Raw genomic sequence first — 17,043 nt, forward strand, 5'->3', positions numbered from 1 at the left:
TAGCTTTAGGCCTAAAAATATGGCTTTAAAAATAAACCGGATGATACAAAATAACTGATGGCACCTTAGGAACTTGAGCTGATGTACTCCTGAAGTCTAAATGTCAGATGTCAAGTCTAAGATAGGGACAGACAGTCTACCCTACTGCATCAGCCGATCCTACTGATCCTCCTGCTTTGGCCCTTTCAAGACGCAGACACTAAACTCCTATCTGTGCTGCCAAACTGCCTTGGAGTGTCCGCCAGTTTGACCTCCTGACTGCTATCTCCTGACAGCGGTGCAAGGCCGTGCCTCAGAGTTCAGCACAAACACGGTAGTTACTGCTAGGAGCACAGCTCAATCTGCAGGACCCCTTACAACACAGTGGGAATCTGTCCTACCATCAAGAATCTGAGCTATAACTGCCACACGAGAAACAAAGAACACTTATTAGGGAACAGTGTGTCCTGAACCCGTGTTAAGATCTGAACCTAGTCAATAAAAGGAATGGAGGCTGAACTCTTGTTCTTAGATTTCAAAAACTTTGTATTTAAACAATTTGGTGTACATTTTGTGCAGATTTGTTTTTAGTGTGTCAATGAATGAATACCAAGATTGGGTAATAAGGATACAGGTCAAAAATGTCTCTTAAAAGGTGGCATATCAGAATTTAAGCGAATCAGTATGGGACCAATATGAATATGAAGAAATGACTGGATCAGATGTCTATCAGAAGAATAAATCTGATCCAATTCTGTAATGAATCTAGCATGAAACAGTACACACGCTTACTGCCAAATGTCATTTTAGCTGTGTTTTTTCCGGTGGGGTAGTCAAGTGTTTGAGTAGTTAAAGCATGATTGCCAACCTTCAGGTCAGCATGCAAGTGAAGTGCATTAATTAAAAAAAAGCTAACTTCAAAACTTAGAAGCAAGTCTAAATATTTTTTTTGTCCTTTCAGATTCAATCATCTGATCATCATAAATGCAAGTATAGCAAATTGGGTGAGATTTGCTGCTTTTTTTGGCCTGCATTTTTAAAATGCATATTGAATAGTGTGTTTAATATTCTGTAATAAAATTCAACTCACCTGCCAGATAATTTGGCTACCAGTTACATAAAAATGCTGCAGTGAAATCCCTTTATTTTTGGTATGTGTTTAGGGTTATTCTCTCCATACAGATATGGTTTGTTTTGTGGACTATATAATAGTGAAATAACTGTAGTGTGGTGTAGTGTTAAAGAACACTGATTTCATTGACAACAACAATAAGATGGCTAGCTAGCTCTCTTTTTAACACCAGAATGCTCAAATGCATGCAACAGATCTCGTCATGCCTGACAGACAGATGTGGTAAAAATCTGACCTACAATCTGCTTCACTCTGACTGGGTATGCTCATCATGGGTTGACAGAAATCTAATTTAAACAAGCAGAACTGAAACACCATAACAGCAGCTTATACAGGAGCAAATGCTAGTCTAAAATTCAGAGGCTTGGCTTTGTTTCACACTGTGCTGCCACAAAACCTAACCCTGACAAGAGTGACAGCAGGGTGTGGAGTGTGTGGTATACTACACTGAGCGCAAGCTGCACTAAGCAAACAATGACACAGTGGTGCAACTCATTTTCTATATAAATCCATTTATACATTAGAGATTTAGAGGAGGGTAACTACATGTACACAAGTGGTCCAAAAAAGAGAACGAAACTTACAAAAGTTTACATTTGCTATAGAACAGCCTGAAGACACAGTTGTGAGACACTATACTTTGGAGTATTAAAAAAAATCTTCAAAAAGGATTACTATAAAGTCCAGTATAAACAGTTAATTTCAGCCCAGCTGTGTTTTATAGACTAAGCAGGAGCCAATCATTTTGCAGAACCCCAGGTTTGCTGATTCTGGCCCAGTGACCCTGTAAGCAAAATCACACAGGAGGTGCAGGAACTCCACCCATAGAGGAGGGGGGTGGGCTTCCTTGCTAAACATCACCATTGCTTTATGACTACTGACAGGGCTTATAGGTAAGTCCACCCTGCTAAAATCTTGCCATTGTCCGGCAGAAGTTATTTACCAAGCTCTTATCAACTTGAACAGGAAGACATCTACAAACCGCAACTGAAGGACAAGCAAACTTTAAAAAAAATGATGAGAAATCACTGTGCAATCATGATGCTTGTTATATATATAGTTTACTATCGCGTCCGCCCACACTACCCAAGTAGTGTATGCTTCATGTTCAAGTTCATGCATCATCTTCAAACAGCATACCTCGTTTGGCCTCAGACAACAACATTACTGTATTTTTGTTGCCTAGTTAAACTTATTATTAAACTTATATCAAGGATATTCTAACTAACTGTATAATTACATAATAATTCATGCAACATCCCAAAGCTTGTGTAAATACACGTTTATCTTGTGTATTTACTTCAGTTAAACAAGTGTATTCTCTCTGATGTGGTTACATGTGTAATTCTATAAACTGCTACGGTTTCTGTTACAATTAATGAGATAGTAAATAAAGTTGATATACATAGAAATATTTTAAAAAGCTATATTACTGTAACATATCTGTAACGATTAAATTACCGGTAGTTGCACTGCTATGCGTAAAAGTGCACAAATAATACGTAAACCGTATGTCTTGCAAACCATGGTTTGGGATGCATGTGAACCGCAGATTAACTGCCAAAGTTTGACCATAACAGTGTAGAATACAGTTTTTTTTTAAATCGCTGTTACAGTATTAAATTCATTAGTCCAGATGCAGAGCTGCAGTAAAAACAAAGACTGAACAGCTGTCCATCACGAACAGAGTGTGTGGATAGAACAGTTACGATTAATAAACATTGCCACGAGACCCATAAAGCAACACATCAAGCACCAAGTACGCCACTATTAACTTTATTTATCTAAAATAAATTAATCTACTAATTAACTGAGTTTTGTGATCCATTACGCCACTACTAACTACACAGAGACACGTAATAAATGGGGGAAATAACATTTAGTCTTCGTACTGGCCAGACGAAGAAACTACTATTCCGCTGCACAGCATTTGCACGCTGTGAGAAAAACATATAACAACCAACATTTACAAGCTTCAGCAGCAATTCAAAGACTGTGGTAAAGTGACTTCCAGATATTAGAGTGGGAAAGAAGCATAAACAAAAGGATTCAGTTTTGCTTTTTCTGTAAAACCTTGAACCACTTTATGGGTATTGTCAAGAAGGAAATTTTATCCCAAACTTGTTTCTGCTCCAGACACCATTAAGCTAGTCTTAGCGGAGCATAACCAAACTGAAAAGCCACAAAGAATGCTTACAGGGCATTTAACAAGAGAGCATGGAGAACTTTCCCATCAACAGTAGCGTTCTTAAAATTGGTATCAGGGGGTTTATAGTGCTTGTCTCAATTAACTCCCCTTGGCAAAGAGCTGGGAAGGAGCAGAACTCAGTCATTATGAACTCATTACTGTAGGCGAGCAGAGTTTTGCTGTCAGAAAAGTGGTTGATTATACTGAACTTTTGCTGTTTAATTAATGTTCCCTCAGTAATCAGTGCTTGTAGAGGCCTGCCGGCAGCCCACTCCCTAACGAAGGCCCATTTTGTGCTGGACTGGCAGATCCTGCTGACTAAAGGAAAATACAGGCTTTTATTGGTTATAGAGCAGTGATTGTGTGCAGGGATAAATAGAATGCAGCCCGTTACAAAGCTCCCACTGTGGCATGGTGGGGACGGATGCTTTGCGCTAGTGGGGGCCAAAAGCGTCCTTGAGTTTGGCATTATGGAATGCTAATAGGCAAGCTTGTTTGCTATGGTTGGAGCAGCTGCCATTTACCGAGGCTTACTGCATGTTATTAATCAGCAAAATGGGGTCTGAAAATGAATGGAATCAACACTTTAGAGCTGACAGAAAGCATGGATTCAGCTAGTCATTTGTTTTGGATCTCCACTGGTTACTCATAAACTGCTTTATACTTTTAGCTTTGGCTTCAACTGTGTATTTTGGACACAAGACAAGTCAGAGCACACAAGAGATCAAGAGACCTGCAGGCACACCTTACTGAAGCCTACCAGTCAGGCTCTTTGTTAACACAATGTACACAAATAGCACATTTATCAACGAAATACAAACAATGATGGCAATAAAGCAAAAGTTCAACATACAAATCTAATTCTCTCAAATTTCACCCCTTAAAATGGATAAAAGTATGTTACACAGCTACCAGGCCTGGGCGATGGGGTCTGGTCATCTATCTGATAAAAGGACGAATGATGTGTAAGCCAATGATGAGGCTTCAAAGATTAGTATAGCGGTGTTGGTGAAGAGAATTATGCTAAAAGCTAGCCCCCCAGTATTAACTCTTCAGCTGTCACTGCACTGAGAGGACAGCAACACAATCTGGTAGGGTTCAGAAATAAATAAAAAAAATAACAGGGTTATAAATAGGCTTGGAAAACTTTCTGCAACAACCAAAAAGACATACGTACTATTTACTTCTCAAAGAACAACTTAAAATACTCAATACATTCTATGGCACATATATAATATTCATGCCTGTGTGTACAATGCATGGCTTATAAGGCACCATTAAATAAGTCGTGGGAAAGTCAATTTTCCATTGTTTATGCTGGGGCTGTATACTTATTTGTTTGTTTACTTAATTTAGGGTATTTTATTTGACCACATTGTTTCTTTATTGCTTACCTTATTTTATATATTCTATATATCTTATATTCTATACTGTTGTTTCATACAAGGCATTTCACTGTTCGTCTTACTGTGCATAACTGTATGTGACAAATAGAAACTTTGAAATTGTCTAATTTTGCAGATTTGTGCAGCATTTACTAGTCAGCATGTTGGTCATTTGTGGACTACTATTTGTTACCTACAGTAATATTTCCTACAGGGCATATTTCACTTACCTGAGCACAGAATGCCCTTGTGCCGAGCACAGGAGAAATCATCGCACTCGCAGAAGGTACCGTAGATCTTGCCAAACTCCGACTCATAACACCAGCACTGGTTGCAGCTGCACTCGCCACGTCCACTGCACACCTGCTTGCCTTCCGCCTCTCGGCAAGCACTGAGGCTCAGGCTGCCTGCATCACCTTCCTCGCACTCACAGTGGGCTCCACGATAACCCGGCTCACAGCGGCATGTCCCACACGTGTAGGTGCCGCTGGAGCTACAGCGGCTGCTGTTGTTCTGAGTGTAGCGTGTGCAGCCACAGCCGCAGAGATAGTCCACAGACACCTCCAGACGGTCTTTGAAGCCAACTGGCTTGATGGTGAAACTCTTCTTCGTGCCCAGAGGAGGACAGCCACGAGCATCCACACTTATGTTGAAGGAGACCTGATGGAAAGAGAAGTCAGAAACTTTGAAACTCTTTGAAACTCAGAAACTTTGAGTTTTAAGTTGCAAATCATTGCAAATCATTCATGTTAATACTGGTTAGATTTTTAAAAATAGTATTTTTCTATAAACAAATAAACCATACAAAACTGTGCAAAGCTCCTGTTCTGAGCAGAAGGTGTTTATTTACTCAGTAAAACACTTAAAATAAATGTAAAAATAAAAATGAGAGTGAGCTGGTGATGGGATTGAATAAATCTACGTGCTATCTGGGGACATCCAGGAGAAATCTGGAAGCAAGCTTTGTTCTTCAAACTAGCTCATGTCATAATTTCTTCGAAATTATATATATTCTTATTTATGTTTACATGCATCTGTTCATAATGTGATTTGTATTTCTGAGATAAACTGTTTTCAATTATGGGCTTGCTTGCCTAAAACGTCTGCGCAGTACTGTCCATATCAAGACATTAATAATCAATAACACTACTGAATAATAATGCACTCAAATGTGACCCCGTCTTTCCTCCACAGAGACCAATAACGTCTACCCATCTAACTAAAACACAAGTCAAAAATTTAGACACACCGACTCAAAATAGTCTATATATTTTCCACCATTTAGAACACGACAGACATCAAATCTATGAAATAAGAGATGAAACTGTGCAGTGATTTTAAACAACCAAATAAAAAAACCAAACAAACATTAATGTAAAAGATTTCAAACAGGATTAAAGAAGCCCTGTCCTTCACTGACCTTATCATGAGGACTCCTTAACAGGAGGATCTTGCTTAACTGGAAATCAACCCCTCCCTTGAAGGACTTATAGCACCTTCCTAAACTAGATTTTCCTGCAGAAATGCATCTGTAACATGCCTTTCCTACAATGTCTCTTGTCTAATTTGAATATGGTGCGATTATCTTGATACAATGGTGCCTGTCAAGGGGTGGGATATACATATTAGGCAGCAAGTAATCAGTCGGTTCTTGAGGTTGAGGTGTTGGAAGCAGGAAAATTGGGCAAGTGTAAGGACGAAGACATGAAGTCATGGGCACCTGGAGCCTATCCAACAGGATTTAAGGGATCTGCTGCCACTGCCTTGGTGCCAGACACCATAGGAAACCTTCAGGTCTTGTGAAGTTAATGCCTCAACAAGACCCGTTGTAATATGTATGTAGTGTCTAAGCTAAATACTTGTTTGTAAAAAGATTTAGGTTACAGTATGATCTTTTTGAAGGCAGGTTTGTGAACATTTTGTTGTTTGCTGTTAATTTTACAGCTACAGACATTCACTAACACTGTGTGAGAACTGCAGGGTACAGCCTTTTTTTCATTGATTTACACAGAAGGTGAAATTAGCATTTTCATCTAATTTCAACATGGATGGGGTAGAGACAACTTCTGCAGCAACCAATGGACTACAGTGTTCCTACAGTATATGGCAAGCTATGGTGTACCAAATAAAATGTCCAATGTAGGTCCAAGGATAGGTGTCCATAATCAACTAGCAACTCTGTGCATAGCCAAAACACTTCAGCTCCAAGGTCAGAGACAGTGCTGACTGTATGAATGTGACTCAAGCAGTGTTTACATGCATGGCCTTATCTCTCCTCACCAAGAGGGATCAGAAACAATTCTCTGACTGATGTAGAACATGCTCAAAATATTAATCACACATAATTACAGCAGAGGACAGAGACCCCACCCTGTTGATTGGTCTGAGGAAGGAAGTTCTGAAATGAAAGCTGGGGTTTTGCTTGCCTGTTTGGACATGACTTGCACAAAGGAAGTTTTTTTTTTTTTTTTTTAATCAAACTACATTTAAAAGAAAGAGTGCCCAGAGTGTGAAAGTTTCAAAGGGAAGCTTGACTGGTGGTCTTCACAAGAGGCCTAGCGGTGAGGTGTGGTTGTGTCCTACACTACAACCACATATAGTAAGAGTGAGTGAGTACGGCTGCTTTAAAGCCAAACCATGTGGGGTAGAGAATCCAACACTCACAGAAACATGAGGTCTGGCTGCCCTTTGACAGCTAGGAGCCTAGGGGAGAGGACAAACTCAACATGGTGGTTTCTGGAGCTTTGATGCACAGTGTGACTTCCAGATCCAAAACCTTTACACTGGAGACCAAGCTAAACACTTGGCCACAGTGGCTGTGTTGGTGTTGGCAGACTGCATGCCAGTCATCAGTCTTTCTACAGAGGGGATCGAAGGCACACATGCTACCAACATGACCACTACGCTACCAAGCTTTCCATTCAGTCTTTGTGAACCATAATATATGGATAATTTGCTTTAAAGAAGGTTACACACAGTATTTGGAAATTATCTTTTTACGTAAACAGACAGGATGTAGCATGAAACATGCTAGCACTACCAATTGTGGAGAGAATGCCAGCAAATGCAATTTTACAGATACTTTTATAGCCAAGTAAGAAGAGTTATGAAGCACCCCTTCTCCTCCTAGGATGGCTAATCTACAATGTACAGTATTGTACATATTGTACTGTACTATTGTGTCTATTACCTACTACCTACCTATCTGCTTTGTAAACCTATGGCATTGCCTTTGTATTTATCCTTTAACTTTAATGGTTTTTCTTTTTATTTAATGTTTTTTACTCTATACTGTCCTGGTGGTAAAGTCTTGCCTGATAACCTGCAGTCAGTCTCATTCCTTACAGCTGACAGTTTTTGCAAAAGTACAGTTGCAGCAGTTGCGATAAAAGCAGTTATTTGTATTTTAGTACTAAACTGTGTCACAGGTTAACTTTTCATCCAGTCAGAGACAACATAATTTATCCCTCTCATCATTGTAATATCTTACAGCTTTATCAAACGTTGTGTCCATAACACACAGTCCTAACATATTAGCGTGTGGACACCACATTATTATAAAACAGAATCATTAGCATACCACATTAAGACATTTTCAGGCACTCCTTGTTTGGGCTGTATAGAAAACTTGTTGAGTTGAGACACCACCACATCAGACTATTAATCCTTATGCCTCTGCTGCAGCTGTTTTTTCAAGTAGATGGGATATGGGATTCTGCTAAACATACCTGAAGAAAACCTTGTTCTAACCTGCCAGTCTGTGTTTTTTAATACCCAAGTGAAGTTTTAGACATAAACACTCAACACAAGGTAAGCTAGTGCTAACAAGTTAGATTCTCATCATAACCTAGGTCTAGAGGTTTCTCTTAGGAATCCACAAGAACGAGGGAATTACCCAGAGAGAATCATGGGAAAGATAACTAAAGAGCGGGAAAGTAATGACTGGTCAATACTGGTACACGAGGGAGGAAGGACAAGACAGTGGTCCACAACAGCAATGTTCCCTTAACAACTTAACAAGCTGCAGAATTGGATTAGCGAGGCATGTGAATCACGAGGCAACAGCATGGGTGAAATGGCAGCACCATTGCAATGATAAAAGGATAAGAAAGAAAAAGAAAGAAGACTGATGGAAAGGAGAAGTGGGTTGGGCAGGTTTGGAAAGCGAAAGAGTGGACAGGATGATAGTCGGCCAGTCACATGCTGTGACTTTCTGGCTTCAGTTGTTTGGATATGTTGGGGCCTCTTCCTCTTGACTCATAGCTGGAGGTTCAAGTTAATAAGACAAGAAATGAAAAGGAATAGTTGCTTACAGAATGTTTGACCATGTCTGAGCATGCACAAAGAGGCCTGTCCAAATGGTGAATTGCCAGTAGCCAGCAGCAAAAACAGCTATTCCAGTAAGCAAATTTAAGTTCATTTCAAGTGTAAAACATGCCCAGAATGAACTGTGGTGCACACGGGATCACTTTATTAACACATTCAGCATATGGAAATTGAATACGTTTTTCTATATCTTTATACAAATATGAGAGTTGAGCCTAATGCCTGAATCATAAGCAAAGAAATGACAGGTATTCTTTATCAGACTAACCAGACAATTCATTTCCCACCAAATTTCTCAACAAAACGTCCTCCGATATATCTGACAGATGCAAGATAAAGCTTCCCCCCCACCAATACAGACAATATATTGTCTGTTTAACTTTTTTCTGCTATACTACAATAAAACTGTGATCTGTGGTGATGTGCTTTTCACAAGGGAAAGTAAAACTGGATAAAATCTGCTCCCACCGGGAGGCATGTTAGTGAAATTGGTAAATGGAATCGGACCCAAAAATGCACCTAATTGCTTGTAAACTAGCTCCCTGTGTAATCAGACAAAGTTAAGGAAATAAACTGATCACTGAAGCTCTGTAGAGGAACAATGGACCCTAATCATATCAGTTAACCTAATCATGTAAAATCTGTGTTCAAGTTATTAACTCAATAACAGACTTCATGCTCTAAAAAGTACTAATTTTGTCAATTACATAAAAAAAACATCATCAACACAAACGAGGCTTTTTGTTTTTTAACGGAATGAGACACCAAACCATGGACAAATCAAGGCCTTGAGAGACATGCCAGCTCAATATAGGATTAGTTCAATCTATTATGTATGGGACTTTTTAGTAGTCTCAGGGGGGGCTTGAATCCTGCTCTGGTGAAAAAGGCTAGTGAATCTGGGCTAGTGCTTCTGTTACCAAGGCTCTTGGCTTTTTATTTTTTTTTCCCTCTTTAGTTTTTCTGCCCAGAAAGAAATCTCCACTATTGTGTGAGGCCATTGAGATGCATCGTCAGGCTCCTCAGAGAGTAGGCTGGAGGCCTGCAAGTGACACACGGGCTTCTGCCTATGGTGTGTGCCTCTTTAGAGAGAAGAGATTGGCACATGGGTGCGATGTGACAAATTCCTCCAAGGAAAAGACAACAAGAGCCAAGCTTATTACACTGGCTAGACAAAATAAGGCTTTACCATTCACTGGGCACATTCATTCTCCAGTTTCCCTAGCCAAGCCATCTATATATTCATTCAGGGTAAATGAACAGAAGGGGACAGAGAACTTATTGAGGGTGAATTCTTGAGAAGCCACCTCACTGCATGGTGGCATGTACCAAGCGTTCGCTTTACAACAGGGCTGCAATAAGTAATGCATGTGTGGTCTTTAGAGTTGCAGAGGGGAAAACGTGAAATATATTATGCAAATTTATTCAAATAAATTGCAAAAAGTAAGTACTGTGAAGACATTACTTCACATAACCTACTTCATTCTTACTCTGCTTTCATTTTAAATTAATAAAAATTCTCAGACCAAAAAAACAAAACAAAAAAAAAACAAAAAAAAAACACTCTGGCTGGAAACACCTAGAGGATGTTCTCTTGTTCAAGCCTAATCAGGGGCATGCATGTTATCATTCAGAAAGCACAGTTCCAGAACTGCTAGTACCGGTGAAAACGACCACAAAGGGTAAAAACCAACTGGTCAAAGGGACAGAATGTTATTCTCCCTGAGCTTTGCGGAAAACCACAACATTGTTGGCTTCTGCTTTTGTTTGTACATGCTCAGGTTGTGTGTAAATGGTCCATTTGGCTTTTTGTTCAGTCCCCTCAGTGTTGGGTTTCAGAGTTATGCTGCATGTACTTCATAACATGAAGACCCTGTTTTCTCTATCCCACACTATCTGTTTTTGATGAGTTCTCTTATGCAACCAACATGTCCTAAAAATGAACTGCTTTTCTCAAAGTGCTTGCAAAGCAATTCTCTCTCTCCTTCACTCTAATATCCAAGTACGGTAGCTTCTCAATTTTAAGGTGTTGCTTGTAAATGCTAAAAAGCCCTTCTTGAGGAGATGGAAAGGTCTCTCTGCATTCTCTGTTACTGATACTCTAATTCCCTTTACTAAAGCTACAGGGTGGAGCCTACTAAAAGGACTCCGTGCAGTAATCCAACCAGAGATTAAATCCTCAAAAGATCCTTAAAATATCCTTAGCACATGTTTAAGTAACAGCATCCAGGTGTTACTTATGAACATCTTCCAAACACGAAAAGGAATAAAAAAGTCACAATCATACCATTCCACATGTAAAGGAAAACTTGCTCAGTGTAGATGAAACTCACTGTATCTCCAATCTTTAGGTCAGCACACTTGCGGAGGCCTGGAAGGGACTGGCCATCTTGACAGGTAGCAGTAAAGGCCAGACTCAGGTCCTCAGGATGATCCCACACGCTCAGCTCCACTTTAGACCGGATGTTCTACACAAAGATCAAATAGGACTGATATTGGCAGCTATGTGGTACACCATTACATACAAACAGATTTTTTTTTTTTTTTTTTTTAAATACAACAATCAGACATAGCATTAAAACCACCTGCCTAATACTGTGCATGTCCCCTTCATGCCACCAAAACAACACCAAGATGTTAACAGCAGATCCTTCAAGACCTGTAAGCTACATGGTGGCCTCATGGAACGCATCAAGAAGCCCATAAACCTGTCACTAGTAAACAGTTGTTCTTCTTTTGGCCAATTTTTGGTAGGTACCATCGACTGCATACTAAGAAAACCCACAAGAACTGGTTTGGTGTGCATTCAGTTATGTCTCCATTGACTGATGAATATACAAGAACATGAGATGTAAAGTAACAATATCTGCTGAAACATTATAAAACTATAAATAACCAGTTCAATAAATGGTGCAAGTGGTCTTAGTTAGTCTAAATAAAGGACGTTTGCTGGGAAGCACACTGAACAGTAATGACACGCTTGTGCTAGTAAACTGTTTAGATTGGGCTAGCCAACTTACCTTAAACAGTTTACTTAGACTCATTATATAGCCTGGTTAAAATCTGACTCTACGGCAGTCGTTCATATACTGTAGTTTCCCCATCTCTGGTTTAAATGGTTAAAATTCTGACTTCAGCTTGGATGACTACTTACTTTTAAAGAACTTACTTACTTGACATAATCCATAACAGTCAAATTAAGTAGTCAAACCGACAGTCAAATGAAGTAGTTCCCACTATTCAACACAAATAAAATTAGGCATCAACTCATACAAGCCTGTCAGCTCAAAAGACAATGCAGACAATCCTAAAAATACATAACCTGGCCAAACTGTGAAACTGGTTTGCAAACTGGAAATGTTCCCATTTCACTCTTCTAGACTCATGCATAATCTAGCCTTTTCCAAAATCACTCGCTGTAAAGCTCAGCAGTTCATTCTTATGCCCATTGTGGTGATATACTGCCTGACCCTGGGGATTGCAGTTCACAAAGTGGCCAAAAGAAAAAAAAACAAAAGCTGTCACATCTGGTGCACATAAAGAGGATTCAGCTGTACTGTGATGTTCTCACCGGGATGTTTTCAAGTAACAGCACAGTGTAACAGTGGTTAAGAGAGCACAAACACTGCTGTATCCAGTAATACAGGTCTTACTCTTTGTTCATACTAAAGATCTTGTGTTTCTTAAATGCATGCACACAAAGAAAAATCCCAGAGCCAAACATCCTGCCCTTGTTCATCTCTCAGTGGGAGTAACAAGCTTATATTCAACAAACAAACCCCCATCCTTTAAATTAATAACAGAAAATCTCTACCTGGAACAGATGTGAAGATCACAAACATGACTTTTTTTATTACTGTGAACTGGAATTCACTTAAACTTACATTGTAGGCAGTGACAATCAGCTGGATTATATTTTTGGAGCTTTGATCCAAAATCTCCACTGTCGTTCCCGGAATCAATGCAGTGAAGTTCTAGAGAAAAGATAGAAGACTGTGAATATTGACAGTATTAACAGACACACTCAATACTAATAAAAAATTTTCAAGGACTGAGAGTCAGTTAGCTTCTGATACCTTGTAAAGAACATAGTGCCTTTTGGTCACTGCAAAGATCAGGAAAATGTTGTTTTCAGCCAGCTTCTCTCCGAGGAGAGCCAGTGAAGGGTAGTCCTGTGCAGAGAGACAGAAACATATACAAAGCCATATGTGAGTGTGCTAAACACATTCCCGTCTCCACTACTAGCTCTCTGCTCTTCCTGTCCAATAGTTTGTAGAAGGAAGTCATCACTTTTCCGATTGTCCTCCAGTGTTTACACTACCCATCCCAGTCATTTCCTCTCCAAGGAGCTGAGGGGTCTTATTCTTACTAGACACTGGCCTAGGACATGGTGTTTTTGTTTATCTGTATCTGCTAGGAAGTTCTATTTTTACCTCAACCTTGCGAAGAGAACCTAATTTGACCACAAAAGCCAAGTAAGGCACCATCAAACTAAGAAAACAAACAAGCAAACGAAACCCCACAAAGATCAACTGGGTGTAGACTTTGAATCACCACATAGTGCCGAGCACAATGCAGTGTTGTGGCACAGTCAAGTAATGAGATGCTCATGAAAAGTTGCCAAGCATCAACTGATTTGAAAACACAACGTTGATCTTTTTCAGTTCTTGATTAACTATGACACACTGTAAAAAGAGTCCCAGTTGCATAAAACCGGCCTCAGCATTGACAGGCTGCCTCCTATTTCCAGAAGTGTCTGTTAAAACAGCTGTTCAGAGAGCCACTGAGAGAACAGCAGGGAGCACGTCAATGACTATCCGCTCCTCACCACAAAGAGATGAAGGCAAAAGATGCTCTCATTCTACAACTTCGTTTTCTTTTAATAACAGAACAAATGGCACCAATTAAAGTTATTGAATCAACACCACATCCTGAGTAATGCATCATAGGCTCCTTTCATGCTGTTTAGGCAGTCAATTGTTACTGTAATTTAAGGTTGAATCATCCGAAATTGTCTATTAAATTTTTTTGTGCCATTCCTTTAGCATGCTTTGTTAGCAAACAGGCTTCTGCAGTGCATTTAAATAAACGTTTCAGACAAACTAATAATACTAATTTATAGCTGACAGGATTTACAGATGAGCAATTGGGCTCTAAATATGAGTCCAAATTAAATCCCTTAGAACCCAGCAGGGTGCCGTGGGAGTGCTAAACCAAATCAAGTCAAAAGAGCAAGTCGAAATCAACATGTGGCCTTCATATGTGCTCTTATAAACCGGGGTCAAGGGTCGGTATTAAATGAATGAATGAATAAATAAATAAATAAATAAATAAATAAATGAACAAACAGGCAAAGGCAAATTAGATTTTGGAGCGTTGTTGAGAGAATTTGACAGCATTTAGTGTTAGTAAAGTCACTAAATGCTGTCCCCTCAACACCCCCCACCCCCATTCAGACTCCTCAATTCACCCCAAAAGTTTGGGCTTCAGCACTTTTTAGCAAGAGTCTTATTATACTGGCAGTATGTCTATAGGCACTAGACAAGCTGTGTGTGTGTGTGTGCATTTGCACATCTGTGCCAGCAATGAGAGCAGCTCATCTTCTCTTACCATCTTGGTTGAAGCGCTGTACTCATTCTTGTCATTTAGGTGGCATCGGCCATCATGCGGCTGAACGAGTCCAGCAAGTTTGCCATCCAGAGCCAGGTGGGGCACATCATCTGTAGCAAATACCAGCAGGTGATACGCCTCCTTCCTCCAGCCAATTTTTTCCTGCCAGGAATGAGAGAAAACAATTTAACAGCATCAAAGCAATTGTACCAGTTTCAGGCCTTATTCAAAACGCAGTGTTCAACCAAACCTCTCACAAAATATTATTTTTCCACAGCAATTTCCACAGTCAACCACAGAAAGAATAAGGGAAGAATGAATACTAAAAAAGGAATGTTGGCACATGCTGAAGCACAACAGTTTTTTGCTGGAGAACATACTACAACTGTCCATAAGCAAAGGACCACCACAGTTTCACCCAGGTCATTAAACTACATTTCACCACCAAGTTCAAAATACTGTATTAGTAAAGAAGCCTAGAGTCAGATTCGTAGCAAAGAGAGAAACAATGGCACAGATCAAAACGTTGACAAGAAGCAGAGACAAAAGACACATGGCTGCTTACTGTTCTAGTTCCAAGTTCATTGTTCTAACTCATTGTTCAAAGTCCCAAAACTAGAGGAGTACAGAAATCAGACCTTTCACCAGATGCAAATAATACTAATAACTACCAGCACACAGCAAACACCTTCTAGTTGCTTCTATTCAAGTCAAACAAGGCTTGATTTTAATTAAAAGGTTTGCTCTACAACACTAAGAAACGCTGTTTTGAAGGTTTGGCCAGAAACGCTCAAAAAAGGTTTTCCAAATACCATCCATAAAGCTTGTGGCTTTGTGTGAGGGCGTTGTTTGCCCTACTTTCAGTGTTTAACCAATCTCGTGAAGAAGAATAACCTCAACAACAAATTATATGAAGGGCTGTTATAACAGAGAGCTGACCTTGCAAACAGCAGCCTGTAGAATAGCATCAAATCCACCCTCAGGTGCATCCCTGTTGCGCGACACCATCTGCTTTTGTACCTCCTCATTGAAGCGATCGACTTTGTCAGTGAGAGACAAAAGGTTACGGAACCCAAAAGAGGGGACACAGTTAGGGAAAGGCTTGTACCTGTAACGATATTAAGAGAAGAGCAAAGATGAGTGAGGCAGTAAGGAGGACAGAAGGCATGATTATCAAGGATATCAGGTTATGCTTTCACACACCAATACTGCATGCCATGGCCAACACAGTAAGCTGTGGTTAACACTGGTGTGCTTTTATTTTCCATTTTATTTTATGCATAAAGGTGAACTAACCATTCAGCATTCAGACACATTTAGTAGGAGGTTTATTCCTGTTTGCTTCAAGGAACTCGCAGGGGATGGGCAGCAGAGGTTTGTTGTGGGTAAAACACAAATGTGCAATGTGCTCCTGCAGTGGCATGGTTAGGAACATGCGAGAGGGCTTGGGACATAACCTACATGGGCACTGATGCATAGTGGCAGTACACTAACTTGGTTTAATCATCCCTTGAGGCCATATGTGCAGCCTGTCAGCTCTCCTGCCTCATCACACTCTGTCGGTGGCTCCAAAGCCCATTATCTACATGCCTTGACACGTCAATAACAAACGATTAGAAGTAGGGCTGCACAATGTGGACAAAAAGCTAGCACTGTGATTGTACTGCAACATACTGCAGGTGTGATTGGCCTAGCATTATTTTAAATGGAAATTCAATAACGTGACACTACTTAACACTGACTAGGATTCTTTTAATAAAAGTAATTGAATTTTGTGGTATTATACAAACACCTTCTGCAAAATTACAACTGCAAGACCAATTACAAATAACACATGCCATGCTCATAAGTTTGGTCTTCTGCATTCAATGGTCAATCTCCATTCAGACCAAAGGCTGGACAATAGTTCTAGGATCAGATATGAGTATCCACACCAAAAGGCAGCTCTGCAACATTCACTTTCACCCCAAAACCTGCATGTAAACTATCTAATCAGATAAACTGAGAATACAATAAAGAAGGACCTTACTGAGGCATCAAGGCTTCGGTTGGTCTCTTACCCATTGCAGGGATTCTCTTGATACTTGGGAGCTGTGTAGGAGAAGGGTGAAATGTTCTTATCCACAAATGTGCCAAAGCCAAGACGGAAGTTGCTGGTTAGCTTCTTCATCTCTTCGGCCAGTTTCGTACCCAAATTGCGAATAGTATCAAGGTCATCCTTCATGGACAGTGATAGGTCCATCAGATAGTACAGATCAACAGGGTAGTCTTCAACTGGACGCACCTGCACCTCAAATGAGGTCTGATCACCTGAGAAGGTTTAAAGAAAGCACGGATTGGTTTCTCCAGGCAGTGATACTCTGAAATCTAAGGCCACAAGTATGAGGTCTTATCAGCTTGTATTACTAGGAACAAACAGTAAT

General features: G+C 40.0%; 1 protein-coding gene across 1 annotated transcript in view; it reads right to left on the reverse strand.

Annotated features, from left to right (window-relative positions):
• itgb5 (integrin, beta 5) overlaps positions 1–17,043 on the reverse strand; it is a 39,930-nt gene that overhangs the window by 21,162 nt on the left and 1,725 nt on the right. The window contains exons 4-10 of the mRNA XM_072685910.1: positions 16,681–16,930; positions 15,560–15,728; positions 14,621–14,782; positions 13,087–13,182; positions 12,895–12,984; positions 11,344–11,478; positions 4,915–5,344 (exon numbers count right to left, since the gene is read on the reverse strand). Of these exons, the coding sequence (XP_072542011.1) occupies positions 4,915–5,344; positions 11,344–11,478; positions 12,895–12,984; positions 13,087–13,182; positions 14,621–14,782; positions 15,560–15,728; positions 16,681–16,930 (1,332 nt within the window). The remainder of the gene's footprint in view (positions 1–4,914; positions 5,345–11,343; positions 11,479–12,894; positions 12,985–13,086; positions 13,183–14,620; positions 14,783–15,559; positions 15,729–16,680; positions 16,931–17,043) is intronic.

This window comes from Salminus brasiliensis, chromosome 8 (assembly GCF_030463535.1).
Source record: "Salminus brasiliensis chromosome 8, fSalBra1.hap2, whole genome shotgun sequence".
Taxonomy (NCBI): Eukaryota; Metazoa; Chordata; class Actinopteri; order Characiformes; family Bryconidae; genus Salminus; species Salminus brasiliensis.